The 20,817-nt window shown below is 42.9% G+C and overlaps 1 protein-coding gene across 4 annotated transcripts in view; it reads right to left on the bottom strand.

Moving 5' to 3' along the window:
- Positions 1-20,817, bottom strand: part of DACH2 (dachshund family transcription factor 2) — a 406,794-nt gene that overhangs the window by 71,851 nt on the left and 314,126 nt on the right. For all 4 annotated transcript variants that reach the window (XM_061598827.1, XM_061598830.1, XM_061598829.1 and 1 more), the window contains 2 exons: positions 14,951-15,123; positions 851-986 (listed from right to left, as the gene is read on the bottom strand). In XM_061598827.1, coding sequence (XP_061454811.1) covers positions 851-986; positions 14,951-15,123 — 309 coding nt within the window. The remainder of the gene's footprint in view (positions 1-850; positions 987-14,950; positions 15,124-20,817) is intronic.

Here is a 20,817-nt window from a genome sequence, read left to right as displayed (position 1 = left end):
CTGTCACCCATTTAAAAACAATGGGTTGCATCCAATGTTTGTCATGGTCAGAGGAGACCCACTGAAATTAATGGACATGACCAACCTAACTCTGACATGACTGATGTTGGCTACAACTCAGTGTTGGTCAATTAAACACAGAAACTATATAGCCTGTTAATTGATTACATATTTAATGAACAGTGCAGTCACTATGAATGTCTATGCAAAAGCCCCATTGAGCTCAGTGATACTGACCCCAAGTAATTGTTTACAGGACTGCAGTCTAAATCCGCAGAAATGTGTATATGATTAATAAATAATAGTTCTATAGCAAACACATAAGTTTATTTGGTTCGTATTCAGTGGGGAAATCTTTCACAGACGTCTCCTTTCCTCTGCTCCCTGTGTCACCTTTCATGCTGTTCTGGAGAATTACCCATACCTCTGGAGCAGAGCTCTGCGGGCATAGAGGAAAGGGGCAATTGGGGAAACTGCCTCCTCTCCTCTTCCATCAGTGAAGGAATCTGCTGGATCAAAAGCCCTTTTGCAAAGAGAAGGGTATAACTGGACTGAAGTATGTATCATATTCCTCGGTACACTTAAAATTGGGGGCACCTTCTTAGTGCACAATTTTTCTTGAGAGTAAGCCCAACTGAAACCAATGGGACTGACTTCTCTCTAAGCACTCCTAGGATTGTCCCATTCATTGATTAGTGTAATTGATGAAATGTTATTGTTGCAATTTTTGGATAGAGGCTTGCTACTTACAATCAGTTCTCTTTCCATTGGCCTCCTGTGTGAGATCTTTGCCACAGGATGCTTCAGGCTTCAATGACACCAGAACAGTCAACCATAATACTGTACTCACCAATTCTGTCTGGTGTATTGTCAAGCTGGGATGGGGAACTCGAAACGCTGCTGCTCTGATGCGAAGAGGCATGACTCCCGGGCCGCTGACTCTCTTCCACAGATGGAGCAGGTGAAGGGCTGTCTTGAATCCTCTCCTTTAAAAAGAAGTGCAATAAAAGTAGTAAGCAAGCAAGTAAGTATTGGGAGCAGTAGTGTGGTGGCAGGATTACATGGAGGCATGGCTCTGCTGCAATGCCTCACAATATCAGTTGCTGGGAATTGCAGGTGAGGAAAGTTCTGCCGCTCTGAAATCCCTGTTCTTTCTATAGGCACCTGGTTGGTTCCTAGGGTTGCCAGGTTCAGGGCCTGAGACTGATCCTGTATCTTTAGGAAAAGAGAAAGTCAGCCACGTGCAGGTGTTCTTGCAACACTGTAATGGGAAAAACCACAGGGTGGGATTCTCCCTTCCCCCTGCACACCTTTTAAAGATACAGAAGACCTCTTGGTTGCCAGGCCCAGCCTCCAAGAGGTCTTCTGTATCTTTAAAAGTTGTGCAGAGGGAAGAGAGAATCCCACCTTGTGGTGTTTTTCATTACACTGTTGCAAGAACAGCTGCACTTGGCTGACTTTCTCTTCTCCTAAAGATACAGGATCAATCTCAGGCCATGAACCTGGCAACCCTGTATGGTTCCTGAGAAAACAGGATGCTGGCTATGGATAGGCCTAGGGTTGCCAGGTTCAATCCCTGAGACTGAAGCAGGCACACAGACATCACAGTCTTCCTCACTATGGTCAGATGCTGCTGTATTTCTATTTATATTATAGGGTGGTATTCAGTGTTAATTCTACTCAGAGTAGACCCATTGAAGTTAACAGACATGACTACATTAGGTTCATTAATTTCAATCGGTCTGCTCTGAATAGGACTTAAGTTGAATACAACCCATAGTAATTATTTCCAGTTTTACCTTTATACATATAAAATTAGCACATGCTCATTTTTATGCAAATCCATCTTATTTTTGTCCCCTTTCCTTGTGATGCATTTCTTCTTTTTTGGCAATGTGATGATGAGAAGGAGGAAGATTGCCTGTCCTTTACCAGCAGGTCCCAGGGCATGTTACAAAATTTTAAAATTCAGTATTCAAAAAAGTCCACACAAATTATAGTGACAGAAATAGGGTTGCGTCTTCAGTATTCACCAAAAACTGTAGGTGCCACTTAGGGGCTGCCACAGAAAACATCTTCTCCCATGCCGCCACCACCATGAAATTTTGAGGGCAGCAGAACTACCAAGAGGGTCCCCTCTGAAGATCTTAACACCCGAGAGGGTCTGCAGGGAAGGAGGTGGTCTCTCAGAAACCCTACTAATCAGGTTTCATATTTCAGGCTCTGCTTACAGCAGACTGTGAAGGGAGCTCCAGGACAGAGTTTCTTAACCACAATATGCAGTGTTTGTCTATTCTAAACACACTGCACTGAAAATGCTGCCTGAAATTTGTTTTTAATAGGATAGTTATTGGACATTCAATACCAAGTGAACCTCAAAATTACGTAACAGATGCCTATCTATTATACAGTGGTTAATCCTCAACGGACATGCTTTTTAACTAATTATCTCTTATTTAATGAACATACAATAACTAATAAAACTTAAAAGAGAAGCATTTAATTGCTGTACCATTTGTCTACTAATTAAAAATATTTGTTAAGCTTAAACAGATAGTAATCTATTCTAGGCCTTTCATGCCTCTGTATCTTGAGGGCATTTTTGATTTAAATCGGTTTAAAACAAACATTGTTTTTTCTCTCTCTTCCCAGGGGATCTGTAGGATATCACTGCAGAGATGATAACTGTATTGGTAAAGGAGGAGGAGGAGGAAAATAGGTGTTACCATTTTGGGTAGTGAAGATGGCTTCTGGTTTAATAGACCTCAGCTGAGAGAGAAATAAGGAAGAATTGGTTCTGTTTTTAAATTCTTCCTATCTTTTTGCACACCATTTGAAGAGTTTTTCTTAGTCCAAAAGCCTTTATTCTACCCAAACAATCCCACTGATTCAAAATCTTAAGGGATGGGGAACCTGTGGCCCTCCAGGTGTTGTTAGTAGTGGTGGCTGGTGGCTCCATGCCAGTGGGGCAGAAGAAGCACCCTGGCTGAAGCACCTTAAAGCCCGGACTAAAACCCTGAGCAGATTCCACTGCCCCACTGACATGGGGCCACCAGCTGCTGTTGGACTCCAACTCCTATCACCTCCAGCCAGCATGGCTGATGGTCAAGCATAATGCAAGCTGAAGACTCTGGTCTATGGGAGCAACTACAGAACAGCTTTATTTGCCAATAATGAAGCATTTTGGAAAGACAAAGCAAACTGGCATCATTGTTAACTAAACATGTGTGTACAACTGCTTGATGGGATAAGGATTTCTATTCCCCATTTAGGTAGAAGTGAGGCTCCCAAGAGGTATGGACTCTTGACAAACTACATTTAGATAGTGCTCGGTGAATAAATGAGAACCCAGCAATAAGATCCTGGATACGGACTGAGATGCTTTCTAGAATGGAAGGCGGTTATGATTCTCTTTTTTGTCTTAATATATGCGAGTGGTTTCCTCTTTGCATGTAAACAGATCCATTTTTCAGCCCCATAATCAGTATGCATCTATTAAGCTACTTAACAGCAATGAGCTGTGGTTCATTAGGTAGCTACTGTTGTGTCTCCGTCTAGTTAAAATTTCACAGCAAGTTAATCTATTTTATTACAAATGAGAACACAAGTGATAATGTCCCCACCATTTTCCAAACACAGGGTTAACAATGTTTGTAACAAATCAATGAGGACATTTCAGTAGGAAAACTGCAAAGCTCAAAGCCCTGAAATCTTTTTTTTTACACCTTGATGACTTCATTTTGTCATTTGTGGATTTTACAACCCCGTGTCACTCTTCATATATTTCAGTTTTCTTGTCCTGAAAATAGCTGTTGTTCCGCTAGTCCAATCCATTAAAGGCTTCCTTCTAGAGAGCAGATTGCTGCACACTCAGAGAGAGGCAAATGTGCACATAGGGATGGGGAACCTGTGGCCCTCCTGGTGCTGTTGGATTCCAACTCCATCACAGCCCTGTAGCCAGGGTGGGGCAAATGGGTTTGCACACACCCACAAGCTGTGCTTCCCCCAATTGTCTTTTTAATTTGTGGCATGACAGACAATGGCAGCCTCCATTTAAAGAATGACAGCTTGTTTTAAGAATAGGAGCAATTTAAGAAGAGGGCTCTCTGAAAAAGTCAGTGAATAAGGCAGGGCGAGCACACAACAAAAGCCTCATCAGGAACAGCCCCAAAAGTCTTGTTCAGTCAAGACTTTCCCTGACTGAGGGTGGATTTTTCATAATCACAATGACCCTGCAATTACTTAAGTGATCCTGAGAAAAAAAAGCCTGTATAGTAGCATGACCCTTGAAGAGTTAAATAGCAGAACTTTGTATTGACTAGAGTTAAACTTTCCTGCCTTTCTCTACCCAGTTGTGTTTTCTACCCAGCCAGCAATAAAGATGCATGTTTACCTGCAGTAGGAAGTTTGTTTATTCGACAGTTATTATGATGAGTAGAGCAGGATTGGGTGCTTGTTACTAAATAAAGAGATAACGTAAAGTGATCTGAAAAATATCTACCCTAAGCTACCCTTTACTCCTTATTGTGAACCTACCATTTAGAAAGCTTTCTTACAGGTGTATCAAGCATTTTATAAGTTTACGAAAGGAAGACAATTATGCAGTAAATATTACAAAGTAACAACAAAGGACTTTGTCTCGTTAACTTCAACAAGAAAGTTATGCATATTGTTCTCAGCACCAGTCTTCCTAAATGCTTGACTATGGCTGCATCGAAATGTGCTCTTACTCTGTTTCTGTACTGAGTCAGACTATTGGTCCATCTAGCTCAGTATTGTCTACACTGACTGGCAGTAGCTCTCCAGGGTTTCAGACAGGAATCTCTCCCAGCTCTATTTGGAGATGCCAGGGATTGAACCTGGGACCTTCTGCATGCATGGCAGATGCTCTACCACAGAGCTGTGGCCTTTCCCCAAAGTGATTTAGGACTAGGATAGTTGAGAGACTGCCTTCTCCCACATGTACCTCCCTGTTCTTCACTTCAGGCCTTGCTCTGCGTCCCATTCCCATCAGAGCTCTGGGCAGACTGGGACTCAGGGCAGGCCCTTGTCACCTGTGGCCTGATTTGCACCTTTTTAAATGACGTTTTGGTGCACTGTAAAAACTTCTTTGATGCTTTATGTTGTAAACTTGCACTGATTTTTATACTGTAAATGTGTATGATGGAAGCTGCCTATGAGGGTTTGACTGCTTACAAATATTTTAAATAAACATTCTTTTTAAAAAAATACCAAGCTGTTAATCTCATTTGAATTTTAACCCTACTGATAAGTATGTATTTCTAATTGCTTCTGATTTTTTTTTGCTCATTGTTTTCTTGCTTCTCGCTAGCCATTTTCCTGCTCTTTCTGTATAAACCATGACACTATTGTACTGTATACTCTCTTGTAATATACAAGATAGATAGTTCCTCAGGGTGCAAATTTTCCATATGCGTATCCATAAAAAACATATAGATCTGTTCCATTGGCAACCTAAAAACTGTGAACCAGTCAGTAGTAACAAGTTGGCTCTTGCCAAGAAAAAAACAAAATGAAACTAATTCTCCAGATACCCTTTTCCAAGATGGATGGATGTACTCTACCCTATTGAAGAAACTTTGAGCGCTGAAAAAGCCAACACTTAAACTTCCCCCCTTTATCTCTGTTTAAAAAAAATTACACCACGGAGTGGAAATTTGCATAAATGCTGAATCCAACCCTAGTGAAATGGGATTTGAAAGGGAGGGAATGTTACTTTGATCCAACAAACCCAGATGGATAAATTTACTGCTCTTCCGTTTATTTCCAGTGCTCAGATGTAAGTGTCATTGCTTATGTCATCCAAATGGCACTGTCCACACACATGAAGGAGGCATCAGCAGGATCCAGAGAATCCTAAAGTAGCTGAAGGAAGACTGGATGTACTCAGTGGCCAGGCAATACTGACTGGTTGTTGTGTGTGGGGGGGTGAATCGGGAATGGAATGAAGTATCCTGGTAGAGGGCATAGCTGGATGGCACAGACCAGAAGCACATCCCACTGCAACATTCAATTGCCCATCCCACTTGGTTTGATTTTTTTATAGCTAAGATGGTGAACTGTCTTGGACACTCCATTGCCATGGTAGCAAAGGATGACTGGCTTTCCCTGCATTGTGTTTCTTCACCACGTGAAGTCTCTCATCTCTGAGTCCCGGAACCAGGGCCACTGCCAGGGTCCAGCCCTGCCTAGATGTGGAACCAGTGGTGTCCTCAGAGGAGGAGAGGGGGGAGGGGGAGGATCTCTGTGCTACCAGTGACCCTGAGAATCTGGGTCTCTATATCAGTTGCCTAGGTTCCTGGCTGGCTCTCAGATCCTCCCTCATTATCCCAAGGGCCATAGGAACAGAGGTAAAGGTGATCCAGGCAGGAGCTCCAGGGCCACTCAGAGCAGACCCTCTGAAACTAATGAATCTGAGTTAGTCATGTTCATTAGGAAATAAGAAGAGCTGGCAGGGTCAGGCCAGTGGTCCATCTAGTCCAGCATCCTGTTCTCACAGTGGCCAACCAGATGCCTATGGGAAGCCTGCAAGCAGGACATTGAGCGTGAGCACTGTCTCCTCCTGCACTTTCGGGAGCCATAGCACCTCCAATAATGAAGGTAGAGCACAGTCATCATGGCTAGCAGCCATTCATAACCTTATCCTCGATGAATTCGTCTAATCCTCTTTTAAAGCCATCCTAGTTAGGGGCCAACACTGCCTCCTGTGCGAGCGAGTTCCATAGTTTAACTATGCGCTGTATGACGTACTTTAGTCTGTCCTGAATCTTCAACACTCAGCTTCATTGGATGTCTGCGAGTTCTAGCGTCATGAGAGAGGGAAAAAAACTTTTCTCTGTCCACTTTCTCCACAACATGCCTAATTTTAAACACTTCTATCATGACACCTCTTACTCGCCTTTTCTCTAAGCTAAAAAGCCCCAAATGCTGTAACCTTTCCTCATAGGGGAGCTGCTCCATCCCCTTGATCACTTGGGTTGCCATTTTCTAAACCTAAGTTAGTCATGTCTATTAGCTTCAATAGGTCTACTCTGAGTAGGACTAGCATTGAATACCACCCATTTAGATCATTTTTAGTCCTATTCAGGCATTCAGTACCTATTTATCTAGAATGCGCAGGCTAACTCTGCCCATTAGATTCAAGCACCCTAGCCACACACCCCAGCCAACACATGATCAACATTAGTCTGAAGGGGCCCATGCACATATGGAAGTGTTTAATGGAGTTCAGAGCCCCTTCCTAGGTAGGGAGCCCCACCTAGGTACATCCATGCCCACTTCAAACTGACACTGGCCATGTACCAGCTTGGTAGGGGCATGGCTGGTACTCACCCTGGCAACTCAGGGATGGCGCTAGCTCATGCATCATAGATAGCCCCTTTATACATTGAGTACCCATGGGCATGAAACACTAAGAGGGCTTTTGCCAAGGCCCCAACCACCCCTTTGCAGGGATTGAGCCAGCCAAAGTCACAACAACATATACATAATGTACATACATGCACACAATACAGATATAGAGATATAGATATGCAGAGCATACTTAGTCTTGACATAATCAACTTGACCTTAGTACTTCCAGCAGTGATATTTCATGGTATTGATCTTCATTTGTGTGCCAAGCATTCAGCGAAGTCGTGACGCCAAAGCTTGCTTGTTTATTTTTATTTCCAGTGCAGCTATAATTACTCATCCAAATGTTAATCTATTAATGAGTTCCTAAAGGACTTAATGGCATTTCTCTGCTGACAAGTAGGTTTTGCAGCTCTGTCTGAATACTGGAGATTTTTATTCATACATTTGTCTCGATATTTCCTCTTTAATTGATGCCTTCCCTCTTGTGATCTACTGGGCAGGGCAATGTGGGAGTTAACTCACTAATAAAATGGAAGGCAGAAAACAGCATTGGCTGTTGGAAACATCCTCCTGATTCAGGAGTTATTTGAAAGCAAGCAAGCAAACAAACAAACTTTAAGCTTGGGACTCTATGGGGAAGGTGAGGGCTCATCAGTGAGCACTGAATATCTTCTTAACACAAACAATCTCTTCAATGGGATGTTATCACTGTGTTTTTAAAATATTCTTAGGGTGGACCTGTCAGAGGGAGTTGAAGGCTATGTCAGGGGTCAGGAATATTTTTCAGCCTGAGGGCCATGTTTCCTTCGGGGCAAGCTTCCAGAGACCACATACCAATGCTAGGCAGAACCCAAGTGGGAGTTCTTTTACAGTAGGGCACTTCTACACATACTCACCCCCCACCTCTCTATCCAGGGAAGCAAGAGGCAGAGTTCAAGGACATGTTCCAGCTAGGCAAAAACACTCAAGGTGGGCGTAAAGCAGGGCCAGGAAGGGATATGGCTAGGGGGAGGCCATGGCCTGGAGAGAGTCCTGAACATCAGACAGATAGATTGGGAGGGATGCATTTGGCCCCCAGGTCTAAGGTTTCCCACCTCTGGGCTACATGAAGGTCCTTTCAGGAAACTGCCTCCTGCATTTGAATGGGAATTTTATAGTTTGTTGGACTGGATGCTGGGCCGGCTCCAAAGGGCGGCCAGGTGGGGCCCTGGCTGAGGGCCCCGTGGCCCACAGGGACCCCTGAAGGGCCCCTTGTTATGGTGGGGGAGTAGCATTCCCCTTTCCCTGCAGGCTCTCTGCTGCGGATCGCAGAGAGGGAGCTGCCCACCTGCTTGCAGGCTCACCCACACCTGCCTGCCCGCTCGCTCCCTCGCTCGCCCTCTGAACCCACCAGCTCCCTTGCTCACCCTCCCCCACCTGCTCGCTCGTTCGCCCTCTCCCCCGCTCACTCGCCATCCCACCCCCACTCGCTCGCTCACCCACCCACCCCGCTTGCTTGCTTGCCTGCCTGACCTCCCGCTCCTCCACCCACCTGGTAGGTAGGTAGGTAGGTAGGTGGGGCGTGCATGCATGCATGCGCCAGGGCCCAGGGCAGGCTGGTGCTCAAGGGCCCCAGCATGGATAGGGCCGGCCCTGGACTGGGGGTCCTTGAGGGAATGGAAGACACAGGCTTGCAGCAAAAAGGTAGGCCTTTATTGGATGACAAGCATACGCTTGGTAAGTCTCCCTCTGAATGAGTGGAGAACTGCAACATGGTACTGCTTGTCTGGAGTTTTTATACACTTCAGGACAAAGAAATTAGCATTAACAAATCAGGAACTTACATAGTATTACCTAGGCATTATAGTATTACATAGACATTGCATAGACAGTGCATAGGAATTGCATTAGAATTGCATTATGTTCTAGTCAATTTCGCAATGTTTAAAGCTTCACATCCTACTACATTTTTCACCATGAGCTGAGTGTTCCAGCTAATGAGCTAAGCATTTTAGTTACTGCAATCCTTCCTATATTTTGGAGAGTACAGAGATATTCAGTGTTATCTTGTAGAGTTCTAGCTGTTCCATACAAACCGAAACAGTCAGGGAAGACAGCTCCTACTAAACTTATTAAAATATTATAAACCTTTATAGCTTTATAAAAGTATATTCTATTTATTGTCTGAATATAAGAATTCTCCATCACATTCACAGAACATATGAGGTCGCCATGCCCCAACATCAGTGCACCCTCTGCCCCCTGGCATCTGCATACTCAGTTGAATACATGAAAGCAGAAAGTGCACAGGGGACAGTGTCACACATTCAAATGAATGCATGGGTGTGACCAAAGGAGTGCTCCAATGCTGGGTATGGCTAGCCACAACCGTTCTGCTCTACCCTTGCATATTCAGAAGAGAGCTCTGATCGACTGTTTGAACTGTGCTGCCCTATAAGATTCATCATACCAATCAATTACTACCTACGTGATCCTTGTCACATGAGACCCTTATCCAAATGTTACCAGAGTGGTGTGGGATCCAGCCACCAGGGAGTGGAAGCCATGCCATAGGTAACACATAAATCAGACATAAATAGGATTTGTGGGCTTTAATCCAAAGCCGAACGTGAGCTCCAAGCTGCACATAGAGCTTCGGGCATGTGAGCCTTCCCATTAATTTCAATACAGAGGGCAACTAGTGGATGCAGAAGTTCTCGTGGTGGTGGTGGATCTCCATGTGAATACCAAACCCCATCCACAGCATATCACTGCAGCAATGATCTGAACTTCAAATATCAAACCATTTGGTTTACTGATGTCTTACTAGACTATTTGGCCAACTGCTCCAATACTACCTACTCTGATTGGCAGGGTTATCTCCCATCCCTTATTACCTGGCCCCATTAATCTGGAAATAGCAGCGATTTGATCTTGGATCTTCTGCATGCAGAGCACCTGCTCTACCTCTGAGCATGCAAGGTACATGCTCTACCTCTGAGCATGCTCTACCACTGAGCTGTAGTCTCTCTCTGTTTAGCCTTCTTTAGGCACTATGCCTGAAATAAGGACTACCAAACTTTGTAGAAGGTATGGAGCAGCACATGCCAGCGTCTCCCTCCAGTGTCCTTGCGTGCCCCACCCTCTCTGTACTGGAACTTCCCATGTTGAGCAGTGATGGTCTGAAGAGAGCTATCTATCAGCGTTTTCTTGAATGCGAGTAGAACTCTCTGCATGATTGAGAACTCTGACAATGAGGGTTCCCAACTGCATGGAGGCTTCTACTTAGGGATGGGATCCAACAGCCAGTGCCGATTCTAAAGCATTTCATTGCCCTAACAGGATAACATCAACTCAAGTTTGTTCTGTATCCACTAGCCATTGCTTTTACCAATCCTTTTTTGTTTTTGCTCGGAAAAAATATCAATATTAATATCAATATTTTTGAAGAAAATATTTAAAATATTGATTACAGGCAGATTTAAACATCGATTGTAAGCACGAAACATTAAAATCCGATCCTCAGCAACTGAGAATAAGCAAATTAATGGAAAGTATGGTACCAATTCTGATTTATTTATTAGATTTATATATCCCGCCCTTTCTCCCAGTAAGAGCCCAGTAGGATTTGAGCAGAATTCTAGCTCATCCCTACTTCTACTCATGGTCAAGCAAATGCAGATAGAAGCAACTTTCAGACTTCCCTTGCTCAACATGGGAAGGTTGTGGATTAAGTGGATGGGACGTTGAGGGTAGGGCCAGCACGCACTGTCCTGTCCCGCATTACACAGGTTGATATTTCTTGTTCAAACCTGAGCAGGGCTTTTGTTTCACTGCAATCTGAAAAACTACCTCAACCTTCAGCATGTATTAGCTCTGAATACCAGATGTTCACTTACTAATTTCACTGCATTGTGACCATTTCTCAACTCATAATTGCCAGCTGCTCAGCCAAAGAAAAACAAACAAACTCACAGATAATCAGAGGATATTGGTAAATAGCCAACCAAGAACACACGACTTTGGCAATCCTCTAGGAGATGAAGAATAGTAACAGAAGTTTCCTTAGCGCTATTATAACATTTCCTGGACTTGTAGTATTGCTACTGGAGATAATGGGGTACAAAATAAATGAATGACCCAACACATTTTTTTTTAAAAAAGTAAGAGAATGTAGCCAACGTGGTCAATTGTCAGGAATGATAGGAGTTGTAATTCAACAACATCAGGAGGGTCACAGGTTTCCCACTCCTCATTGAGAGGAACAGACAACCTACATGTCATATGTCAACACATGTGATAAAATCCTGATGGTCTCCAATAGGCAATTGAGTTGAGCAGGGGCAGTTTGCATTAGAAAAGTGGGATGGAGATTCTTAACCTTTCCTCTGTCTGCCACTTTCCTTCTGCAACTCTTTGTTGCAACTTCCTTGTGGGATCTGGATAAATGCCTCTGTGTGTTTGTGTGCGAACCATGCCCTTTTAGGTATTTTAAATGCACTGTCCATCTTTATTACCTAACCATTATTTTCCATCACATGGCAAAATCTACTCCCTGTTCACTTTCTTCAAACTAATTAGGCTTTTCTTCTGCTTCTAGCTCTTTGCAATCTCCTTTCTGTTATGAAAACATTTCTTGTTTGATGCTGTGTCTGACTGATTAAATGATGTTCCCAGGCCTAATGACGTTAATGCTATTTCCAGCCTACATTAGGGCTATATTTGTTATTAACTACAAATGCTGGCGGCTGAGCCAACATGAAAAGGACCTGGAGCACAGCAAAAGGCTAATAAGCGATTGGTCTGACAAAATTCCCAGGTTAGCTTTCACAGAAGAGCATGTGGATTTGCAACTCAAAATAGCTCTCCCAACATTCAAGACAAACACGGTGCATTAGTTATTATTTACCAGAAGCCACCCTTGAGCTTTGAAATAACATTTATCTGGCACTTATGGGTCTCAAACTCACATCTCTGAGGAGGAAGCATCGATTCCTCCAACTACATTATCACAACAATTGCGCAGCAAGCTGAATTACAGTTGCTCCAGAGCTGGAAGATCTGCAGTGTTTTTGTCATTGGGCACATGGATCAGTAAAAATGCCACACATCATCATCATCATCACAATGAGCTTCACCTCTGTGCGCTTTGCATGCCAACCCACCCACCGCCAGATACTTTCAAAGCATGTCCAGCACTTCCCCAGGCATTCCCAAACCACTCCCCATTCCAAGCCAGACACTCTATGGTCATTCCAAGCCAGACACTCTATGGTCATTCCAAGCCAGACACTCTACGGTCATTCCAAGCCAGACACTCTATGGTCATTCTAAGCCAGACACTCTATGGTCACTCCAAGCCAGACACTCTATGGTCATTCCAAGCCAGACACTCTACGGTCAACTTACCCTCATTCAGTTCACATGGAACATTCTAAAGGCATACCATGCAGAACACAGAGCGCTGACATTTTATTTAAAATTCTGATCCCAGGGATAACTTATGGCAAAATTCAAAGAGGGAAAGTTTTCTCAATGTGGCTGTAAATCCCTAAAGGCAGGGATTTATAACAGAGTTTTAACTGCAGAAGTGCTAGTAGGACCCTGATGATCACATTAGGTGAGATTATAGATGGCAAGGAAGACTTTCTCAACCGGGCTACTTTGGCTCTGCTTAATTTACAATGTTCTTGGCAAGATGAAATCAAATTTCATAGTTATGACATTTCTTTCTGGAGTACCAAATGTTAACTTTGCTGAGCAGGCACATTTTGGAGTGGGGGTGGCGATGACAGGGACAGACAGTTTTGTTATGGATAGCAAATGGGATAAATGGGAGGGGGACACACATGATAACTTCATTCAAAGATGTCCATGAAGCAGACCTTTCTCATGCCAGAGGAAGCTACAAAGCTATTCAATAGCTTGTAAGTAGGGGTTGCCCAAATTAATCAGTTGATTGGATTGATCCATTTGGACAATTTAATTGACTTAACATCAGGACTACTATCAGTGGGCACCAGTAGGACTCAACACCGATGCATGCTCTGGGCCTTCTTTTATTATTATTTTAAAGACTGATATCCTGCTTTTCACCATCGAGGTCTCAAAGTGGCTTACAACAATAACAATATGCACTATACAAAATCTTAAACCTAAATTAAACCTTAAAAGTTTAAAACCTCAGAAATTTAAAATCTCAGAAATCAGAAAACATCAAGGGAGCATTCATGATGCAAAGGCCTCCTGAAATAAAATGGTTTTAACCAGGTGTCTGAAACTCAGCAGGGATAGTGCCTGTCTGACTTCTAGTGGGAGTTCCAGAGAACTGGACCCGCAACACTGAAGGCACGACTTCTTGCTTACATGACTCATGCTTCTAGTCCATGAGGGACCACTAATAGCGTTCACCCAGATTATCTCAGTATTCGACCTGGGATGCACAGGGTAAGGCAGTCCTTACGGTATCCTGAGCCTAAGTTATTCCGAGCTTTGTACACTAGTACGAGAACCTTCAACCTGGCCTAGTAGCGAGGTTCTTACTGACTGTGGAGGCTGCCATCTTTGTTTTCAACAATGACATAGATGGTGACTTCATTTCCAGGCATTATGCAGGAAAAAAAGGCTGCTATAGGGAGCTACTAGCACCACCATGGTTAGCCTCTCAAAGCCTCCATGAAGGCACCATAGTAGGAAGGAAGGACACATCAGACAGTACTCTTAATATCCTAAATATCTGGACTGCCTCCCTTCATGGTTTGTATTGAAATACAAATGTTCCCGTCATTTCCTAGTTGCTCCAAACAAACATTTGTGCCAGTATTGGTTTCATATAGGTAATAACTTTTAGAATCCCAGGATAGGAATTCTCACTTCCTACTTCCCGGAGCTCTGTGGTTTACAGAACACATTACCTATGTGTGACAACCTACTCTGGCAGTCCTTGCTGACCTGACGGACATCCCCTTCAACACTAGGGATGGAAGAATCGGTCAGTTTTGGTTCTCTCTGTTTCTCATTTTTTTCAGTCTTAAATTCAGTTCTCTACATTTCTGCAGCAATTTGCTATTATTTTTTTTAAAAAAATCCTCAAGAAAAATCTTCCGCATTTTAATGTGGATTTCTTCTAATAAACACATTTCTGTATGCTGTTTTGACTAATGTACACTTTTTTGCAAAGCAATTGTCCTTAATATATTTTTGTATGTTATTTCCACAAATGTATTCATTTCTACGTGCGCTATTCGCCTGATACATGCATTTTTGTAAACATTTTTCTGGTTGAGAACTGCACTCAAAATTTAGACGCGTGCAAATTTTGAAGGATGGCTGATTTGGTTCCCATATTGTTTCGGAAAGTTCAAATGATTTGGCTTTAAATGTGAACTGAACTGAATTCCTTCCCCATCCCTACTTAACATAGAAACATTATCATCTCTGGGGAAAAGTCAGCTAGAACTCTCTTCTGTATTAGTTTTCTATGTGAAGAAAAGAACATGTAAATGTGACCCCTCCTCCTGCTGACATGGTACAGCCCAACAAGAGCTGCACCATGCGATTCCTGCTGATTGTGCAGTTAAGCTTTGCACCTTACCTTTATAACTGAAGCTCCTGCTCTTGAAAGAGGGCTGTGCATCTGAGCTGCCGCTGCCATGTTAGCTATAGTATTGAGATGATTCATTTGATTCATAGCCATTGCCACGGAAGCAGGAGGTAGGCCAACCGGAAGAAGTGGGTGGGGCATCATCATAAAAGGTAGATCTATCCCTGAGAAGAACCCAAAAGAAAACGGCATGGTCAGTGAAGTGTTGTCGTTTCCTCATTCCTTAATAATCCAGCATTTTATTCTAGACTGTAACCATTCCATGGGATTAAGCATGTGTCAAGGTTAGGGCTGGGATGAAATCAGACCAGATTTTTGTCAGATATTTGAGGGAGGTGGGATGATTAAAAATGTGGGGTTTCCATGGACACTACAGGAAAACAGATGGCTCTGGGAAGCTACAGAGAGCCACGTGGCTCTTTTTAAACTCCACAATTGTAATTTTTTAAAAAAAACTTGGTAAAGCTGGGCTGGGTATTCTTTTAAGTGGCAGTAGAAACAGGAGTAGAATGTAGTAATAGTAAGGGAACACAGAGAAGTCAGGAACATATAAAGATCTGAAACTTTTCTTCAAAGTGCAGGAAAAAGAAGAAGAGGATGTAGAGCCACACCTGTTCTTTTCCCTTCTGGTAGTTGCAATTCCCAATAGAGGTTGGTCCACTTGGACGAATGCAGCACTGCCCCACCAACTCCAGCCTGCCTTCAACCAGTCCCCTCCCCTCCTCACCTGCCTTCTTATGAGTCAGGGGTAGCTCTGCCTCACATTGGCTTTGGCTTCACCAACTGTTGGTCTCCCTGCCCCCCCCCCCCAGTCTTGATGGGCACCAGCCACAACTGGTACTTCTTGACATCAGAGCTTGGAAAAGTTACTTTTTTGAGCTATAGCTCCCATCAGCCCAATCCAGTGGCCATGCTGGCTGGGGCTGATGGGAGTTGTCGTTCAAAAAAGCAACTTTTCCAAGCTCTGCTTGACATGCATCACAAATAAAACCCAATAAATTTTCTTTTCTGTTAATGTTAAGGGACTGGGCACTGTGCAAAAATGGGCCTGGGTAGACTCCTCATTGAAATTGGAGGGTTCTGATATAATGTTTCTACAGGAAATTCGTCAAAAGGCTATAAATGTAAATGTAATTAAATGAGGTTGCTTGGGGGAGCAAGCAATACAATTCATATGGCTCATCTAAATCCAGAGGAGTATCCATTATATTGAAGATCCTCCGTGGTGCAGAGCGGTAAGCGGCGGTAACACAGCCAAAAGCTCTGCTCACGGCCGGAGTTCGATTCCAACGGAAAGAGGAAGTCGAATCTCCGGTAAAAGGGGTCAAGGTCCACTCAGCCTTCCATCCATCCATGGTCGGTAAAATGAGTACCCGGCATATGCTGGGGGGTAAAGAAAGGCCAGGGTTGGAACTAGCAATCCCACCCCATATATACGGTCTGCCTAGTAAACATCACAAGATGTCACCCTAAAAGTCGGAAACGACTCGCACTGCAAGTGCAGGGACACCTTTACCTTTTATCCATTATATTGGCTAAGAAATGTCCAATAGTGATAAAGGAGACGCTTGCTGATTCCAAGGGTTGCTTTGTGTTTGCTAAGGGAGTGTTTGAATATATTATACTGGGCTCATTGTATAGTCTTAATACTCATCAAGTTGATTTACTCTGGGAGGCTTTGCAAACCTTCAAAAATTTAGTTGCGGCATGATTAATAAAGCTCAATAAATATGTGTTTAAAAATATTAAGGCCACATAAGAGTATCAAAAGAACAGTCAGTTTCTAGCCAGGTCAAAAGAGTGTTGAAATAGTAATATCTTGATCTGGCATCTAAAATAATCCATTTTAGTATTTATCATTCAATCAATAATAAATAAGTATATAGGCAGGGAGCCAAATGGATACCCTGAAACTGAGAGATCCTCAAATCCATATCTTCCAAATACCTTCTGGAAGAACTGTGAGTTTTTCCTCTTTCAGCCACCATGCAATGGCCAGGGCTGAACAGATATGGGATACCTTGAATTTTATTAGCTATTTCATTATTGTGTGTTATCTTGGTTTATTTTTAAGGACTGTTACTTCCCTCAAGCCCTTGGGAAAAGGTGAAGAACAGAAAAATAAGTAAATAGATCCACACCACAAACAGATGGCATGGTCAAGGACTAAAGCTTTCTTAACAAACATGGAGGTAATATTTTAAGCAAAGTGAACTTGGGCATAAAACACCTACAGAAGTAGTAATTAAAAAAGATGAAAACACAGATACCTCAGGTGTATAAGCCAGGTTATAAATATACAGCTGCAAAGACACAGAGGTGGATGTCAATGGACAAGCATCTCCAGTCAACAAAATATGCTCTGCCTCCATCATCAGAGGTAGCACCAGTTGCTGGGAACTGCGGGGGGTGGGGAGAGTGCTGTTGTGCTCAGGTCCTGTTTGACATCTTCCCATAGGCATCTAGATGGGTCACTGGCTTGATCCACCAGGCTCTTCTTATGTTCTTGTGTTCTTATGATACATTATATAACTCATCAATGAAGCACTGGCAGATCTTCCTGCGGAATTGTCCCAGGCTATGGTCTGAAGGCACATAAGGCCAGCTGCCTGCTAAAGCTAAGCAGGGTCAAGTCTGGTCAGTGCCTGGATGGGAGACCACCTGGGAACCACATGTAAGCCGCCTTGGGTTTCTATCATGAAAAGAAAGGCGGGGTATAAATGCAATAAATAAATAAATAGTACTCAGTGGAGTCTGGTCCATTAGGGTAAGTGGGACACTACCCCACAAACTTAAGTCTGCCCCCAGCCAGCCCCCACATGCCTGGCTCCTTACAACCAATCCAGAAGGTGGCCCTGGCTTTCAGCTTCCTCCTCCTTGGTCTCAGTGTTATCTTTGTAGAATTTAGCAGTGGGGAGGAATGATGGAAAACCAGAAGCAGTTGGCTCCAGCCTCTGCCTATCACTGGCTCTGGCTCCACCTACTGTCACCTACTGTCAGTTTCCCTCCCCAATTTACAGTGATGATTATGCATTCATTATGATCATGTACAACGTTATTATGACTTAGCATTTTCAGGTACCTTGATGTGCTACACAGGTGGAAGATATGGCACAAGATTTTAAAATAACTATAAAGGGGGGTGATCTCTAGGCTCAGTTTAGTTGATATCTAAACAACCTTTGCTGATCTGATGCCCTCCAGATGTTTTGGACCACAACTCCCATAATCTCTGATTACTGACCTCATTGGCTGGAGCTGATGGGAGTTGTAGTTTAAAAACATGGAGGACTCCAGGGTGGAGAAGGCTGATTTAAATATTTGTGAAAGAGCCTTGGGCTTGCACACTCCCCTTTCTCATGTGATATGAGGAAGGGAAAACTCCATTTTAAGAACAAACCAGGATATCAGCCTTTTACCTAACTGTAGTTAGAGCAAACCACAGTTCACTGAGTTCACGTGTAATGAGGAACAGCAGTTCATTTTAATGTGAAAGTGTTAGCTTTCTCTCTCCTCCTCTTGCATGTGAAAGAGAAGAAAGTGTGAGCAGCCTGAGAACAAGAGGCTCCTTCACAATGATATATCAAAACCAGTGATGAAGAACCTTTGGCCCTTCTGATATTGCTGAACTACAGCTCCCATCAGCCCTGACTGCTAGCCACGCTGGCTGGGGCTGATGGGAGGTGTAATCCAACAATTTCTGGAGGGGCAAGCATTCCCCATGCCTTTTCTGAATGGCAGCATATAGATCAGGTACAGAGAACCTGTGTCCCTATACAAAATAGCCAATGGTCAGGGATGATGGGAGTTGTAGTCGAGCAACATCAGAAAAGCCACAGGTTCCCCATCTCCAGGACAGATGATCATCTGAACTGGGCCTATCATACATAGCCAAGGCTGAATAAATCAAAACTACAAGGTGCAACTGTACTTGGAAGACAACAGGAACCAACTGCAGATAGTGTGCCACTTTCCAGCACAGAGCTGAAATGCTCCCCACCTTCCCTCCTAGGACCAGCAGGAACCTTTCTAAAAAATCTGAACAAGACTTTAGTTCTGGAAACAGGCAAGGGCATATTATCCATGCGTGTTTAGCCTTCAAAGTTCTTATATTGATTCTTTGAGCATCTTAAATCTGTTTAAATGTTACATGCTCTGTACCCTTGGAAGATAGGGCTGGATATGAATTTAAATATGAATTAATCTGATTCAGAATTCATTATTTGTTCTGCATTTTGTGATTTTATAATTTTCTGATGTTTTGATGATTTTATTGTACACATTTATTGTACAATGAATTTATTGTACAAATTAATCGCCCACTTTCAAAACAGTGCCTGTAACATCTCTCTTTTCTTTAAGCTGTCTTGCAACCCCACCCAACCCGCCAAGCTCATACAAATGTAAGTCTTTGTTCCTTATTGATGCCCCTGCGGCAGCCTGATAATCTTTCCTCATACTCCATGGAGTTTTCAACCCACCCAGACACCATCTGTCCACACTGAGTTGCGTGCCTACTTAAAGTTCAATTGACATGCAAACTAAATGCAAACTACAAACGGAATTTAACAACACATTGCCAGTTTTAAGGCACAATACATCAAGTGTGTTTCAAAAGGGGGTGTGAAGGAAATGCATCTCATGTTCACAAATCAGACATAATGCCTGATAGTCAATAAACCCTTGAATTGTCTTGTGGAAGATGACTGAGTGATCAACAGCAACAACAATAACAAAAAGATAGTAAACTAACCTGCAAGATAAGAAAGAAATTTCATACATGGACCTTGCAAAGATACTGAACGCTATAAAGCTGCTGACCAACTCAATATAGAAAATAACTTTTGACAGCATATAGAAATTGGCCATTGTAAGTCCATACCACAAAGAAGGCTAGGGACTTTTACTGAAATATGGAACCAGAGAAGGCATTATTGTAAGAGCCATTGCAAATTGCTCAGTGAATTCAACAAATAGTGGGAGTGATGATCAAGCTATTTGTGTGTGTGTGTGTATCATGCACACATGACGTATATCCCAAGTAAGTTGCAAAAATCCATCTTTTAACGTGTGAGAATGCAAATTAAAACATTACAGATCTTAATTCTCTCTCATTCTTTTACTGCTATCCTTTCACAACCGTTTTCTTGTTCCCCTTATCACTCTAACATGCAACTCATCTACATTCTTCACCTTCTCTGGCCTGGGCAAAATATTCTTTAGTGCATCAGGAAAGAAAAGAAGACTGCATTTCTCAATTATATTAAGTCACTAAGCTTGATGGAATTACCAGTGAAACCTGTATAACTGGGAATCTTTGCTTCCAACTTTTTTTAATGGCTTTCTAATAAAATGTTATTGTCTTTTCACAAAGACTGTTCGGCACATAATGGTAATCAGACCCAAGCAAAAGTGCTTAGATACCTGTGTGTAACCTCTAAGAGATCTGGGCCTACATGGGCTAGGGCTGGTCTTATGTATTAGGCCCAGCAATTTTACCAAGTTTGAGGGGGAACAGGAACACCCCCTAAAGATTGGATTAATGGGATTAGTGAATTCTAAGATATTTGGGGTAATGGTGGTGGTCTGACTTTTAAATAAGAGATAGCTTAGGGTGTTTCTCTTCTCGTTACTAAAAAGATAGACATGAAATTTACAGAGGCAATCCTGTTCCTGGAATGTGTCTGGGCTTCTGAGCACAGCCAAGAAATAAATTGAAGTAGCAGCAAGGGTTTTTCTGTTTTTGTAAATACCTCGTATTTAATGTTAAGGCCGTCACCCTGAAAATTCTTCAAATTTTCCCATCGCTCTCAAACAATTGTCCAAAAATTTCACTATCACAAGCGGCAGCGATGGGC

The sequence above is a fragment of the Rhineura floridana genome, chromosome 16, assembly GCF_030035675.1.
Source record: "Rhineura floridana isolate rRhiFlo1 chromosome 16, rRhiFlo1.hap2, whole genome shotgun sequence".
NCBI lineage: Eukaryota > Metazoa > Chordata > Lepidosauria > Squamata > Rhineuridae > Rhineura > Rhineura floridana.
The sequence above is the reverse complement of the archived record's forward strand: the minus strand, read 5'-3'. Positions and strand labels throughout refer to the sequence as shown.